This window comes from Dipteris shenzhenensis, chromosome 18 (genome assembly GCF_047967505.1).
Source record: "Dipteris shenzhenensis isolate YYH24624 ecotype China chromosome 18, Dip_SZ_1.0, whole genome shotgun sequence".
NCBI classification, from domain to species: domain Eukaryota; kingdom Viridiplantae; phylum Streptophyta; class Polypodiopsida; order Gleicheniales; family Dipteridaceae; genus Dipteris; species Dipteris shenzhenensis.
The window spans coordinates 15,124,332-15,140,497 of record NC_141613.1 but is presented as its reverse complement, the minus strand read 5'-3'; the positions used below and the strand labels follow the sequence as shown (position 1 = coordinate 15,140,497).

The following is a 16,166-nucleotide window of genomic DNA, read 5'->3' as shown; positions in this document are numbered from 1 at the left end:
CGGATGGAAGTGCTGGCAGGAAATACAAAGAGAGTTCTCACTCACTAATAATCAGCAGACTTTATTCATGAACATAATAGTTCTCTAGCAAGGCGAAGCTCAAGGGAACGGTGGCTCTCAGCTGGACTACAGGAAGGAATTCAGTTGGGTAGGCAGCTCCCTCTTTTTTCACATTCCAATATCCAACTCCACTATTGACGAAGTGTACAAGGAACTTAACAAAAGGTGGAGGTTTGATGACAGTGCTGCCACTTGGAAGAACAGATTTGAGTCTATTTGGGACAAAAACACACTACATAAAGTATCAACCCTGCTATGGATGATACTCCACATGGCCGTCAGGACAAATAGCAGAAGTTTAAGAATTGGGAAAGGTGATGGTTGTTGCAAACGATGCCCAGGGGTGCGTGAAAATCCATTTCATCTCTTTGTGGCCTGTCCTCAAGCAAGGAAAGTCTGGAAACTTGTCCATATGGTTACGCGGAAACCATTAAATTGGAAGGCTATTCTCTTAGGGAAGTCCTCCAAGGTCAAGAAGGACTTATGGCATCCGATAAGGGCACAAGTTGTCTGGTTCATATGGATTGCTAGAAACGGTTTTCAGTTTAATAACATGATTATCTCTGCTGACAATCTGTTTGCTGATTGGTGGGACAGGAACAAAAGCGCATCCACAAACCCATAGAGCTCTACAATGAGGCACACACTCAGTTGAACATGGAAATTGAACTACACGCACTCAGCTGCATTGAAGACTCACAAACCATTGTGATAAGGATACTTATTGAAGCTGATCGACATGTCTCGGCCAAGGAGATTCCTCTAAATAGCCCAGCATCCCCAAGTCCCTCTACCTGTGCTGCTGTTACCCCTCCTACCCATGTTGTCTGTGCTGTTGGTTCCCCCCCCTCTGCTGAACCATTCTTCAGAGCCCCCTTGCCAAGAAAAAGAACTCCCCTCCTTGCTGCTCGTGGACTAGGTCACATGGATCCTGACTCTACAGAAATTGGTACTGCGAGGTTTAAGCCTGATCCTCCACAAGACAATCTACAAGGATGTACTGCTGAGAGACCGAAAGTCTCAGAAAACCAGATGGTTAAGAAAGAAGAAGCCTGAGTGCCTGATGACCAAGTGCTTTCTTTTGTTTTTGCAATTCACCTCAGTTGTGACAGTTACTCTTTTGGTGAATCTTTTATATGATTCATGTGATGTAAACCGATTATGTAAATAATATATAAACTCTTTTTTCTGCACACAAGTAATTATCACATTTTACAGATCATTCTCTGGACGAGCTCTTTGGCTTTTCCACCTTCCTGCTCGGATGTGTATCCAGAAAGAGTAGGCCATACGAGCGAGGACACCATATGAGCAAGGACCGGAAATCTGGATCATAGGCATATGATGGTGCAATTAGCACATTTTCTCCATCATTGTTTGTACAAGCTCTTTCGATTATTCCCCTCCTGCTCGGAAATTATTATAGGAATATATACGCATGTATCGAGAAAGAAAAAGTAAAAAGATGGATCATGGACATATGAGCAATTATTATTTACAAAAGTTTTTTGGTCATTGTGCTGTAAAAAATCATGAATACACCTAAAGTGCCAGATAGGCATCACATTCCAAAGAATAACGATGAAATAATCTCTGATATGATAATGCAACCTGCACCTGCAATGATGGTGCCAAGCACAACCTGACCGCCTGGAACTATAGGGGGCACTGGAGAAGGAAGGCAGACATTTGTGTACCTTTCAGCCCATGCCATGGCTGCTGGTAGGATCCCAAATAATACCAACACTGCATAACACCATAAATGCTAATCATTTACCATGCCCAGCTCCATGAAGATCACAGGTGTTAGCAAGGTAATTGAGAAATAGATTCTAAAATACATACCGCCGTAAGTTCCAGCAAAGTCCAGAGCTCTATAAAATATATCTGGATTCAGTAAGGCCAGCACAAGTGGAGGGAAAATACATAGCAGATATGGAAGAGGTTGCCTGCCTCTGCCAGCTGGCAAATTCAGTACTGCCACAAGAAGAGACAAAGACGACAAGCAGCTCCTTAGAACTCTGTACCTTGCATCTCTGAAGAGGTAAATATAGGTAAGGTGTTTTTGCATTCAAAAAGTATTCCAGATTTAACTGTTGACTTCAACACAAGTACATTAGATGAGATATGGTATAAGAATGTTGCAACATACAGTCCGAGAGAAAATCTGCCAGCCCAAGCACAAAACCAATGTAGGAAGTTGCAATTGCAAGCAGTGAAAATATGTCGATAACAGGCTGCACAAGAGGAAAAGGCAAAGTTAATGCTTGTATTTCTTCTCTACACCCAATAGAAAGGCTGACTTTAATTACTTTTCCTTGCCTTAACTACACCAAATAATAATAAAGGAGCATTATGCCACATTTTAAAGGGAAAAAAGAACCGCTCACCGAAGTTAAGAAATTGGGAATTTGTAGGTCTTCCAACAAAACTTTCAAATATTAGAACTGTCATTATCCTACTGTTGTAAAAGAAGTACATATCTTTGATATTTGTTATTACTTGTCAATGTCAAAATAATATTTATTGATATATGATCAAATCTATTAAGTTTGAATTTCTCAACATTTATTACCATAGAACTGTGGCTCTGAGAAACCACAAATAGAGCAAAGGTATGAGAACAGTCAATATACTACTGTTGTAAAAGAAGTCCATTTGGTGATCAGGTAATCATTATTTTTTAATGTCAAAAAATAATATATTGTTATATGGTCAATATCTATTAAGTGTAATTTTCTCAACACCACAAATAGAGCAAAGAAAGGCATGAGAACTCGTTCACAATCTCAATATACTTCTCTTTCATGTGGGTTCACCAAAAAGATGAAAAGTGTCATTTGGTGTTAGAGATGCTTCCCATTTACTCCTGGAGTTTGAGCCATTTATTTTTGGCCTAGAAATTCACATTAATTTCTTTTAACAAAGGAGAGGGGGATACACATAAGCTATGGTTAAAAGCCTTTAATTTTTGCTCTCACTTGGCAATAGTGAGTACACTTAGCACTCAAAGAGAACGAGCACTGAACTCATCACAACGCCTCCTTCACCAATGAGCCTCACATTACTTACATTTACTAAAAGGTGCCTTTGGAAGAGAACCTCCTCCAGGAGGTGCCCCACCTGACCTCCTCCCCCCTCCTCACTTTATCAGAGTCCTCCCCCTCAAGATACCCCCCTCCCCCTTCTCATAAGGAAAAAGTAATGGCCAACCATAATGGCCAATCATGAATGATATTTCATCCACATAGAAAAAGTAATACCTATGTATCACCATAAGCCCAAAAATAGAGACTACATAGCAAATGCCAATGGCATGTTTTTCCATTAAAATATATTTTTTACTTTTTTATCTTTTTGGGTAGGTGCATGCAATAGACATTGGAAAAGTTTCCAAAAGTTTCATTCTCAAACAAACCATGATTGATATTTCATCCGCATAGAAGAAGCCATATCTATGTATCACCATGAGCCCAAAGTAGATACTACATAGCAAAATGCCAATGGCTTATTTTTCCATTTAAATATATTCTCTACTTTTTTATCTTTTTGGGCAGGTGCATGCAATAGACATTTCCAAACAGCCAAATGTTTGGAAATGTTTCCAAAAGTTCATTCCCAACAAACAGGTTGCATTGCGATGCTGCATGATTCCTGTATTGCATCTATTTCTTCTTTCTACATCAATCTTCCTTGGAATTGCACTATTTCTTTTTACGGTCATCACAAGAGACTTGCAATTGGTAGAGTGAATACTCTAGCCTCTACCTCTTCTTTGTTGTTCAAGCCATCTGAAAGTTGCAGTTGTTTTTGTTGTATAGTCATTGTGGTCAGTATCGTATCATTCCTACTACTAGAGCATCTTGCAGAAGAATTTTTTGCTGCATCTTCTATGACATGATTTCTTTAAGCCTTCGAATCTCAGTTTTCTGCTTGCTGCAACCTTGTTTGGAGTGATCGACCCATTTATGTTTCATTTCATGTCATTACTCTTCTCATGCCCTACTAGCAAATACTTATGACATTTGTTGGAACTGATGATCCTGTATGATATGAAATGACGAGTTGCCGTGTCTATATTGGTTATACAACTGGGTCCCATGCATCTATGTTGCATCCTGTCCTTTATTTTGAATGTTAGTTTGCTGTAGAATTTCACTAGCTTTGTTGTGCATATGTGTTAGTGGAACAACAGGGTCATTCATATTATTGACTTGTGTAGCTTGACCAGGTGCAATGTCTGATCCACCCATGAGATTTGTGGCTGCCTCTTGCATTACTTCCTAATGTCATTTTGTGGTGGCCCTTGTGGTAGCAACTGGAGCTAAGTTGCATCATTTTTGCTTTGGAGCTCCTCATTGTCATGCTCAACAGTTTGTACCTGTTTTGGTTGACCACTTTTCAATTCATTCTCATTGCCTCCTCCCGAGTCACGTCCATATCCTCAAGTATCCACTTGAGCCACAACATCTCACATGCTGCAATGCAAGCAGCTCGGTACTCCGCCTCTGTAGAAGAAGGGCAACTGAGGGTTGTTTCTTGCTCAGCCAAGAGATGGCCCCTGATGCAAGCACAAAACAATACCCTGAAGTCGATTACCTGATGTCGCTGTCACCTACCCAATCTGAGCCACATAATCTACCTAACTCAATCCCTGTGGTGTATGTAATCCTGTATGTGCAAGTGCCCTTCAGATACCTCAGCAATTGTAGACCTTCCTTCTAGTGACAGCAGCCCTGAAGGTGCTGAGTATGGAAAAATCCGGGAAAAGGCTGAAAGGAAAAACCGGCCTGTTCCAGAGAAACCCAGCTCACTGCCTAGGGGATCTTTGGTACTAGGGCTAACAGCCACGTGGGGGGACTATACAACCAATGAATCCCCCGCGAAGTGAAAATATAAAAAATCCCTGCAGGCCAAGCCTTGCAGAATCGAGCACGCCTCGCGATAGTCGCCCTAGAGCCTGGGGGTCCCATGGTCCCAGGTGGAGTGGAGGGTGTAGACGATATCCTGCCAGATGGCGACCAAGGTAGCCAAGGGTGGAACCCAATGCTCACCCATCACCAGACTGCAGCGAGCCACCCAAATGTTCCACGCAGTGATATTGGCTACTACCTCCCACACTGTGAGAAAAATGGATAGCAAGAGTGAGCTGAACGTAGATCACTTTGAAATGAAGTGAAGTACAAGAAAGAGATGAGGGGTTTTGTCTAAGTGACAAAACCCTATCTACTCACTAACCAAAGTTAGAGATTCGACTGTGGTTAGGGAAAAAAACCTCTAAGAGGGAAAAGTGCCCCTAACCCACTTATTACATTACATTGGCCACTTCCTAGAATATAATAATAATTCTAACACCCCCCTGCAGTGTCAATATGGTGTACAAGGTAGTGATTAAACACCCCACAAGAAGATAAGTTTAGGGCACTGCGAAATGCCTCAAACTTCTCACGTGGAAGTGCTTTGGTGAAGATGTCTCCAACATTATCATGTGTCGACACATAGATCATACTGATCTCCCCTGCATGCATCTTCTCTCTAACATAATGATAATGAACCTCAATGTGCTTCGTGCGAGCATGAAACACATGATTCTTTTCCACTACTATAGCACTCTGACTCAGTGAGAATTGGAGAAGGATCCTTCAATAAGAGACGATCAGCGAACAAACGTCGCAGCCAACACATTTAACTATCGCTGTGAAAGCTGCCCTGTACTCAGCTTCATGAGGAAGTAGCCACTATAGATTGCTTCTTGCTCAGCCAAGAAATGCAAGCTTTGCCCAAAAAGAAACAATTACCACTAGTGGACTGCCTGGTATCATAGTGTCCAGTCCAATTTGAATCACTGTAAGCATGCATTTGCAAGTCGCCCCCCCTGGGAAACATCGAGCCAAAAAACTTTGTGCATCTTACAGCTTGCCAATGTGTTATCTTTGGGCTGTGCATATATTTGCTCACTTGAGATACTGCATACTGAATATCAGGCCGTGTATTGCACAAGTATATGAGGCATCCAACATCCTGGCTGTAAAGTGTGACATCTACTGATTCACCTGCATCATACATAGTAAGCTTCAACCCCGGCTCCATAAGAGTGGCTATAGGCTTACAATCATGCATGTTGAACGCATCTTCCGTGGGCTGATCCCCATGTGTCGAATGAACTATTCCATCTGCTCCCGTGGGAGAGCCTTTGTGAATACATCAAAAAGATTGTCAGTGGTCAGACAGTACATTAGCTCCATGACATTGTCGATAATCAGCTCCCATAAGAAGTGGTAATGGACTTCAATGTGCTTCGTCCGTGTATGAAACACTGGGTCCTTCGCGATGGCTATTGCAACTCTGGTTGTCGCACATGACCATTGTTGCCTCCTCCCGAGTCACGTCCATATCCTCAAGTATCCACTTGAGCCACAACATCTCACATGCTGCAATGTAAGCAGCTCGGTACTCCGCCTCTGTGGACTACCTGGTATCATAGTCTCCACTCCAATCCGAATCACTGTAAGCATGCATTTGCAAGTCGCCCTGTGGCACCGTCTGCCAAGCGACCCGAGATTTAGTATTCCTCCTGCCCTCCGAACTTGCCCAGAGGAAGTTCCGAACCAACCATCAGAGCTGCCCAATGCACCCACTGTGAAAACACCAGCAGGAGGCGATATACTAGGCCATGGCAAGGACCTAGTTTGCTAGTAAGGCACGACCTGCTAGGGAGAGTTTGGCCAAGCTCTAGTAGAGAAGCTTGCGCTGAACACTCTCAAGGACCGGGGTGTTCTGCTACTTTGCTGTAATGTCAATACCAACTTGGCATCCAAGGTATCTTGTTGTCTGGCCCTGCGGTATCCATCTGAAGCCAAAGTCGCTCCCCTAGTCACGAATCTCCTATGTCTCCTCAGCGCCTGTGAAGAAACCTATGGACTTTGTCCAGTTGATCCACGCATCCAAGGCCTCACAATAGATAGCTAGGGCTCCCCTGACTCTCTCCAAACTCACTATCATGCCCTCTACATACAAGGTCATGTCATCTACAAACTCACAGTCTAGCAGCTCCTCCTCCTACATGATTGGGAGCCTCAACCCTATGAGGCCCGCCACCTGTGAAGCCTCCGCCACAAACAAGAAGAGAAAGGGAGCAAGTGGCAGCCCTGGCAAACCGAGCGAGAGAGAGGACAGGGGTCATCCGTGTGTCCTCCGATAAGCATCCAGCTAGAGCTCCCCACATAAAGCGCCGAAACTCATTTGACCCATTTGTCTGAGAAACCCAATCTCTGCATAGTACCCTCCAGGAAGGACCACTCCACCTTGTCGTAAGCCTTCTCAAAATCCAAGAAGAGGACGACCAGCGGCTGTGACTTCTCCCTGGACCAATCCACTGCCTCCCAGAATGTGAAGATGTTGTGCAGGATGCTACGCTCCTGGACGAACCCGGTCTGTGTGGCGTGAATGATGTCAGTAAGATGGGGCCGTAACCGCAAACTCAAGACATTGGTGAGGATCTTGTGTGCAATATCAAGCAAAGCGATCGGTCTTCACTGCTGGATATCTGACCTATCTCCCCCTTTCGGAATCAAACAAATAAACCCTGTGCTCAGGGATTGAGGGAGGGAGCCCGTGTCAAAAATCTCTTGGCAAGCTAGTCAGAAAGGGGTGGAGATAATCTCCCAGAAGTTCCGGAAGAAGGCCATAGTCAAGCCATCCTCGCCAACACACTTCTGGGTTGGGAGAGCCTTGAGGGCTTCCCAAAGCTCCTCATCCGTGAAAGGCTCCTCCAGACTGCTAGACTACTATCGGAACGTGATTCCAAACTACCTCCCAGGCCACAAGACCAGCTAGAGTCATCCTCTCTGTTTGAAAGAGCTAGCTGTAAAAACCTATGGTCAGGTCTAAAATCTCCTGCAGGTCAGTGTGCATGATGCCCTGTGGATCTAAGAGACGCTATAGCTGCGTGCCTTCCGATCGTGGCCCAATGGTCTGAAAAAACTGCTTCGTCATCCTGTCCCCCTGCTGTATCCATCGGGCCCGAGAAGAGTGATAGGAGAACTCAGCCCGCCGAATCTCCGTGCCTTGAAGCTCAAGGCAAGTGCTCTCGAACCTGTCAACTAAGCCACTAAGAACCTGGGTCCTGCTCCCTGCCGCTCTATGGAGGCGAGGTCTCTCCTCAATGCCCGTTCGCGCTCTTGAAGAGTCCTCCTTTGCTTAAGGGCATGAGCCTACAACTCCTCACTGCTCCTTTGGATTGCATCGGCCACCCACGAAGCCCAACCCTCACACGGTGCCGCCTCTGACTGCTCCTAAATCCTTGCCATGACCTACTGAATCTCCTCGTCTTGCAGGAGGTCCTCTTGAATGCGGACCCTCTTTTGGGGAAGACCTCCGTAGGGCTGCTCTAAGTAAAGTACTACTACGTAGAAGCGGTCTAGCCTCTCAAGCAGTCCATCATGTCTCCTCTGCCCGAAAGAGAAAAGGAGGCTGCCACGTATTATGCTGAAATTTGGCTCTTGCCACTCTGCCACTGATCATGAAAATGAACAGCTCCCAGGTGCTCCGCTCTGTTGCTGGCATCTCAAAGAAGGAGGCGCCGCCCTGCTTGTCTTCCCCAAACTCTAGATTGATAAAGTCCCCTCCAACAATCAAGGAGTCTACATCCGAAAAACACTCTAACAGCCTCCTCCAAAAGGCCGGACGGTGCTGTCTCCACGATGGGCATACACGTTCAGGATCCCAATCCTGGACTCTCCCGTCCTAACTCCCATCCAAACTGTCCGTCTTGGGATATGCTCGCCTTGATCATAGACATTTGGAGCCATTGTCTATGAGACCGAGATGCAAACCCCTCCACTCCATCCTACAGCAGGGGACCACACCTCCGGACCTCTCCCTAGGAGAAGGTGGTGTCGCCGTCTGATGTCTCATACTGAGAACATATGCTCCTAAATCAAAAGGATGTCCACTGTCCGCCCACCGTTGCCCTCTGCAACTCTTGCCGGAGTATCAGGTACTGCCGTTGACTACGAGCACAGTCGTGCAGCCTATGCACGTTCCAACTCACTATGGTCCAGCTCATGAGGACGGGGATGCAAAAAACAAGGCTCTCCTGTGAGTGGGTGCCTGTTCTAGAAAGATTGCCTTATGTGACGTCGCTGGGGGGTTTGGAGGGCGAGTAGTCCACACCAACTCAACGCCAATCTTCCGTGCCCACTTCATCATAAAGGAGACTTCCACCCTGAATAACTCCGCATAAATTAGTATGCCTGATCAACCTTTGCCTCAAGCGGCAATTTGATAACTCCTACCGCCAAACCACACATCGTCTTCTCTCGCGTGAAGCACAGTTGCACCATGGGCATGCCAAAGGTCCAGTCCCTGTGGCTCCATCCACTGGTCCATCATGCGTGAAATCTGATAGCATCAAACACCACTGGGAACCACTTCTCCAACCCTGTGGAGGCCAGCTGGAATCTCCAAATGGGGTGTGTCTGAGAGCACACTATGTTGATCGAACCCCCTTTCCGAGGCTGCAAGACCACAAACATTACCTCTAGCGGTAAACGGTAAGAGTCTAGAATCTCCAAATAATTCCAGGGTTCCAATCTCTAGAAGTCCCACAGTAAGGGACGCCCAGGCTGGAGATTGGGAGCTGCTGACCGGGAGGACGAGCCCCTTCCCTCTAGCTCCCTCCTTGAATGGACCGGATGTTGTGGTGAGGAAGCAAAAGGGGACGTTGTCTTACACTTGTTTGCCGAGGTAGGGGAGGGGAGGGAGGCTAAAGAACCTCCTAAGGATGTGGAGAGTGGGGTGGAGGGGGAGGGAGGAGGGAGGGGGGTGGGTGGTGAGGGTGATCAAAGCAGGAGGGGCGAGGGGGGGGAGGGGGCGGGAGGAATTCGACAGGGGGAGGGAGTGGAGAGGGAGAGGGAGAGGGAGAGAGAGAGGGATCTGGAGGGGGAGGGGGTGCGGGGGAGTAGGGGCGACCACATGCCCCCTGCTGATCAAGCTCGCCGGCGCTCTGGATCTGCTTCTCCTCAGCCGCTACCCGGCTAACGTCCGCAGCTTCCGCCCATCGCAGCATCAGGAGCTCTTGGGACTCGCTGCTGATGCAAGGGTGGATGCAGACGCCAAACCTCCAATACGGGAGGATCATTTGACTGGGCACTGGCCCCTTCCGCTGGGAGAGGTGGGTCTCCACGACATAAGGGCTCCTGTTAGGTAGTGGCTCCTTTCGCTGGGGGAGGTGGGTCTCCATGTAAGGGCTCTTGCTGCTGCTGCTCCTTAGGTGCCTCTCGAAAAACCTTGTCTCTCTCTCTCTCTACCTCTAGCCGTCTGCCTACGGCGCTTGCGGGCCTGTTTGCTTGGTTTCTTTTTCTTTTTAACTTGGGTCCAATCCCCTTCTGAGGGGGTCACCCAGGGGGTCTGAGAATCCTGTTGCTCTTGTCTAGGGGGATACTGGGCTCTAGCCTGTTGACTCTGCCTACTTTGTGGAGGTGGGGGGGGAGGCGCTCGGCCTTGGCCACGGGGGCGATCTCTGGCTAGGTGACCCATCTGTTTGCAACGAATACACTGGCCTGGTAACCCAGAAATCTCCATTCACTGGCGAAGTGTACCCCCTTTAAGGCTCTCTAGGAAAATCAACTCTGGAAGGGACTCTGGGCTCTAACCTCCAGTCTCATCCTGGAGACTGCGTCATCTGCTGCCACTGATACGGCCGAAGCTGGAGGAGACTTGAGCATGGTGCCAAATGCCCAACCAATGGAGGGGATGATGGCTCGGTACTCCTTTGGGAGCCCTGGGAAGTGGAGTGTGACTGGAAAACGGGGAACATGGTGTGTCGTCCTCCACTGTAAAGCCATGGTACCAAGGAAAGAGATACACCAAATGCAGGCCAAGGAGGATGGGGCTCTGCTCCACAAGTGTCAAGGCAGTATCGGGGGAGCTCAGTTGGATGAGGAAGACGCCTCTTCCATAGATGGTGATCTCCTGAATGTGGTCACCCTCTAGTGCCAAGCTCGCCTGGATCCACTCTCGCACCTGTCGCCTTGTGGGTGTGAGGCCCACAATCGCCTTGTCTTGGAGGGACTGTACTACTTGCTGTACCTATTGTTTGTCGGCTAAAGAAAGATCGCACCTGTCACCTTCTGGGTGTGAGGCCCACAATCGCCTTGTCCCGGAGGGACTGTACTACTTGCTATACCTGTTTTTTGTCGGCTGGAGAAAGAAGGATCTTAACGGCTGTGGGATTCGAGGGTGCTGCCATAGAGTCCCTCTGGCCAGACCAAAGGTCACCACCAAGATCTTCTTCCTCCTAACAAACACAAATGCATCTACTACGAGTGAAGGAAAGAGGAAGGAAAAGAAGAGGCGGAGAGGAGGAGGAGGTGGGGCGAGGGGGGATGGAAAATGCGAGGAGGAGGAGGTGAAGAAAAGAAGCGAAAAAGGAAAGAGGCGGGGGGGGGCAGCATGAAGGTAGAGAAAGCAACCGGGGGGGGGGGGTTGAGAAAGGGGACGCAAAGAGGGTGAGAAGGAGGCGGGGGGGAGGAAGCGCCGAGGGAGGCGGGGAGGAGGTAGAGGCGAAAAGGGGCGGAGATGGAGATGGAGACGGAGAGGGGGGTAAAGGCGGAAAGGAGGCGGAGAAGTGGAGGCGAGGAGGGAGAAGGAGGTGGAGTCGAGAAGGGAAGGCGGAGAGGAGGTGGAGGCAAGGGAGAGGTCGGCGGAAGGGCGGAGAGGAGGCGGAGGCGAGGGATGGCGGAAGGGCAGAGATGAGGTGAAGAGGAGCGAGGGCAGAGGCGGGGGTGGAAGGGCGGAGAGGAGGCAGTGGCGAGGCAGGGGCGGAGAGGAGACAGAGACATGGAAGGAATTGGGAGGGAGAAGGCACGCAGGGCGGGCAGGGCGAGCAGCCAGGAGCATTAGGTCACCTTCCTTCCAGTGATTCTCCTTGGGTTTCACAAAAAGCTGACACAAGAGCCCAATGGAAAAGGAGAAAGGAAGTAATGGAGAGATCCCAAGTCTATCATCGCGAACTCCAGCATGAGTAGCCTCTTGACCTGAGAGATCAGCCTGATGTGGTCACCAGTAAGAATCATATCGTCCACGTCTAAGATAAGAACCAACCTTTGTGCCCCATCTGAAAAGAGAGAGAGTTTTGCATCTATTGGACTTCGATTCTACCTGATCTTCGAGAAGAACTCATCGATGCACTAGTACCAGGCTTTGGGGCCTGTTTCAGCCCATATAAAGCCTTCTTCAACCTTTGAAGCGGACCCTGGAACCTGAAAACTGGGTCGCTGATCCACATATACACCCTCTAGGGTTCCGTTCAAGAATGATGACTTCATGCCCATTTGATATATGGACCAACCGTGATAGGCGACTAGAGCGATCAGTGTCCAAATACTGACCATATGGGCTATGGAAGCAAAGGTCTCGTCGAAGTCATGTACCTCAGCTGAGCATAGCCTTTCAACATCAATCTGGCTTTATGCTTATCCAAGCTCCCATAAAACTTGAACTTAAGATTGTACACCCACTTAGTACTGATTACCTTCTGTTTGTTGAGTCTGTCCACTAAGTCCCAGGTGTCATTTTTCAAAATAGCATCCATCTTTGCCTTCATGGCAGCTTGCCACTTCGGTATATCTTTCACCTCTCAAACCTTTCATGCCACAACTTTGAGTGCCCGTGGTCTCCATGTACAACTAAGGCATGTAACTGGTATAAACCATTTTCGTCGACATCTTGGGCCACCACCTATCCATTTTCCTTGGATGTGACGGTCACTTCTCCATTTTCAAAGAGTACTCACATGTTATGCTTATTCATCTGACTTACAGAGAGCAGATTCTTGCAAAGATTTGGAACATACAACACACTGGATATGTTATATTTCTTCTCCTACTGTGGTGGTGAACGGAATACTGCCTATACGACCACTTTTTCCTATTGGACATATGTTTTGAAGCGTTGCTGTCCATGTGCCAGCCCTCCTTGTTATTACTCGCTACATGAGCGGAGTAGTGCTCTATGCACAAGAAGAGCTCTCTTGTGGTAACATTGGCTGAGTCTGTTGGCTCCTCCTTGCTCTTGGACTCCTTTTTCTTCTAATCTGCCTTCTTATTCTGGCAGTCCTTTGCATAATGACCAAGCTTGTCATAGTAGAAACATTTACCTTCTTCTTCTCTGAGACTTCGGCCTTGCCTTTGGAGTCCTTGGGCTTGCCCTTATTGGGCTTGTCCTTCGCCAAAAGTGCCTTATTGTCGTCCGTGTTGTACAACTTCTCACAAGCTGCCTCCTACAATAACAAGGGCCCAAGCTCTTGGATTGTCACGGGCTTGGTCCTTTCTCCTGTTGTCACAGTGGTGACGAATACCTTGAAGCTGCGAGATAGCATACCAAGTGCCAGTAGTGCCAGCTGACTAGAATCCACCTTTTCACCAACCACTGCCAATTGATCTCTTACCACTTTGACTTTTGTCAAGTGGTCATATACCGAGTCTCCCTCATCCACACTCATCTTAAATTGCTGATGTTGTAGAGTCAATATAGGAGGAGTGCTAATCTATCTTGTACAAGTCCTTTAGAATGGACCATGCCTCCATTGACGTATCTACCATTTGGATGTGAGGAATCAAAGAGTCCATTGTTGTCCCTATGATTAAGCCATCTCTATCCTCCCATGCTTCGAGCTCGTCTGCATTAGCGGCTCAAGAATCCTCACCTTGTTGTCTAAAACATCCTCTGGCTTTGCCTCTGTTCCCATTGTGAGCTTCCACAACTTCCGAGCCACAAGATGACTCCGAATCTTTTTCCTGATGGAATAATTTGTCCCATCGAGCTTGCCGGACTGTCCAAAGTTAAGGATAGAATAAAAAGGAACACAACTGGAGGAGGAGGAAGGAAGAGCAGTGGCTGAAGAAGTTTTCTGACTTCGACATGTCTATTGCAAAGAATATCCAAATAGCGCGTGCAGCAAATAGAATAGAACTCTGCAAACCTGATATGCATCGGAGTTGCTTTCGAGTAGAAGAACTCCTTCCTTCGATGTTAGAGCGTCTAGAGCTAGAAATAGTGCTCTGATACCATGTTGGAAATGAAGGAAAGAATCTCTCTAACCTCACAACCTATCCGGAATAGGAACAACTCTGTCTCACACTCAATGATGTAGACCACACTCGAATACCTCACTCAAAAGATAGAGCATAAACAGCGTACACAAGAGAGACAAAGAACTCAGATATTATTCATCCACCAAGTGGTGGGCACAACGCAGCTCAAGGTGAGCACTGCCAAAACTGAGAACTCTAGACTTCTCCCACTCCGCATTGCTGTTGGAAAGCTTCTGTGGCTAATAAATAAGTGAGTGGGAAGGGGGGGTATTTATAGGGGGCCTGCAGCCCCTAGAGGTGGCCGACCCAGGGGTTGGCTGTTAGGGGGCTGGCCGACTGGCCAGTCGGCCCCTATGCTGTCCCAACCGAACCCCCCTGGGCAGCCTATATAAGGGGCTGCCAGGGGGTTCAGTAAAGCTGCTGTCCCTGCCCTTTATGGCCTGCCATGCAGCCCTCCATGTTGCTGTCCTGCTGCATATCCTGCAGCCCATAGCAGTCCCCCCATTATCCCTCCCCCTCACAGTAATATGCCCCCCATGGGGGCTCGCAGGTGGGGGACATTGACTTCCAACATGGGCAACCCCCCATTCCTGATTTTGATTGCATTCTCACACCTGGCCTCATGTGCCTTCATCTCTTTGTTGACCTTCTTATCCACCTCTACAGTAACCTCTGTCTTTATGGACCGAACTGTTGCAGTAATCATATCCTTGCATGTAGAAACCAACCGACCGATAGGCGGAGATGTATTGCATGTTTGTATTACTTCACTATCACTGCTTGCTTCCCAGACCTTCCAGATCTTGGATTCATGATTCCATTTCTATCAAATGTAGCTTAAGCTCTCAAATCTTTTGCTGAGATGCTTCCACATAGACAACTCACTGCAGCAGAAAATTAAATTGCCCAAGATAACACAACCATTAAGAGTAACTCCATGTATATACCAGAGTATAAGGAATAATCACACACACAAACTAGAGAATGCACATCATGTATAGACAAAACATGAATAATAGAATGCTACAAAAATGGTCAAGCCCTGATACATGTACCATCTAGTAGCCTAGATACTTCCTAGATGTGGACCTTTTCATTCCACCTCTCTCTGGCACCTCTAATCTTTGTCAGCGTGTGTGCTCTCCAAGAGCTTCAGTGGGCTCGCTATATGCTGCTCCAAGAGCCCTTCTACAGCTCTTGTTTCTGCTGAAGATCCTTTGGCTGAAGGCTCTATGAGAACCCCCATTGGGGGTGCTTCTATAGGGCATGGAAGCTCTAATGGCTGGCTAACCAGTCTGTTATGAAAGCTGACCAGGAACAAAGGCCAACCATACAGCCACTCTGCCAACAGTACGGCTGACCTACATCAGGACGGCCGACCTGCATCACGACTGTCGACCGGCCCTAAGTAGGCCTAACTGCTCCTATTCTGCTGACCAGTACTCTGCTGCCCTGACCTCTTTCCAGGCCTCAATATGGCTCATAAGGCCTGCTATTTTCAGCGTTCCCTTGGTCATATTCTGCAGCCCTTCTGGCTGCTGTTGCTCAGGAGGAAGTCCCAACATAGTCTGCCCACATGGCACCATTCTGGTGGCATTTGCTCCTGCCAACCTGGCCTCGTTCTGAGTCCCATACCTGCTGCAGGTCAATGTCCTCCTCATATGGGGGCTCACAAAGGGTGAGGTGGCATTCTAATCCCCAAACAGTTTGGTGAATGCTGTTTAAGAGTGGGTTGGATCGTTTGTGGAAGTATTCTTGCCGCCTAGGACCACAGAGTTACACAAATATGCTCTAAGTTGAGAAAAGGTGTGCTATATTCAAGGGAGATTGTGTGAGAGAATGCTATGTAGTTGTGAAGTAGACATCAGGCAGACACATCCCTTCCAGGAAGATGTAGCTTGAAAATACAAGCATATAGAGCGGATGACATGATACAGACACTGATTGAGCCAAGATGGGAGCCAAGACGGCCACACAAATTAATTAGAAGACACCCTTTGCTTACTATGG

The 16,166-nt window shown here is 47.6% G+C and overlaps 1 protein-coding gene across 2 annotated transcripts in view; it reads right to left on the bottom strand.

Annotated features, from left to right (window-relative positions):
• Positions 1-1,239: 1,239 nt before the first annotated feature.
• Positions 1,240-16,166, bottom strand: part of LOC147890844 (uncharacterized) — a 115,663-nt gene continuing 100,736 nt past the window's right edge. The window contains exons 12-15 of one of the 2 annotated variants that reach the window (XM_087389534.1): positions 2,213-2,297; positions 1,906-2,037; positions 1,758-1,806; positions 1,240-1,466 (exon numbers count right to left, since the gene is read on the bottom strand). In XM_087389534.1, the coding sequence (XP_087245660.1) occupies positions 1,280-1,466; positions 1,758-1,806; positions 1,906-2,037; positions 2,213-2,297 (453 nt within the window). In that variant the 3' untranslated portion in view covers positions 1,240-1,279. Of the gene's footprint in view, positions 1,467-1,671; positions 1,807-1,905; positions 2,038-2,212; positions 2,298-16,166 lie in introns of both variants that reach the window. The other variant, XM_087389535.1, reaches the window with a different exon arrangement.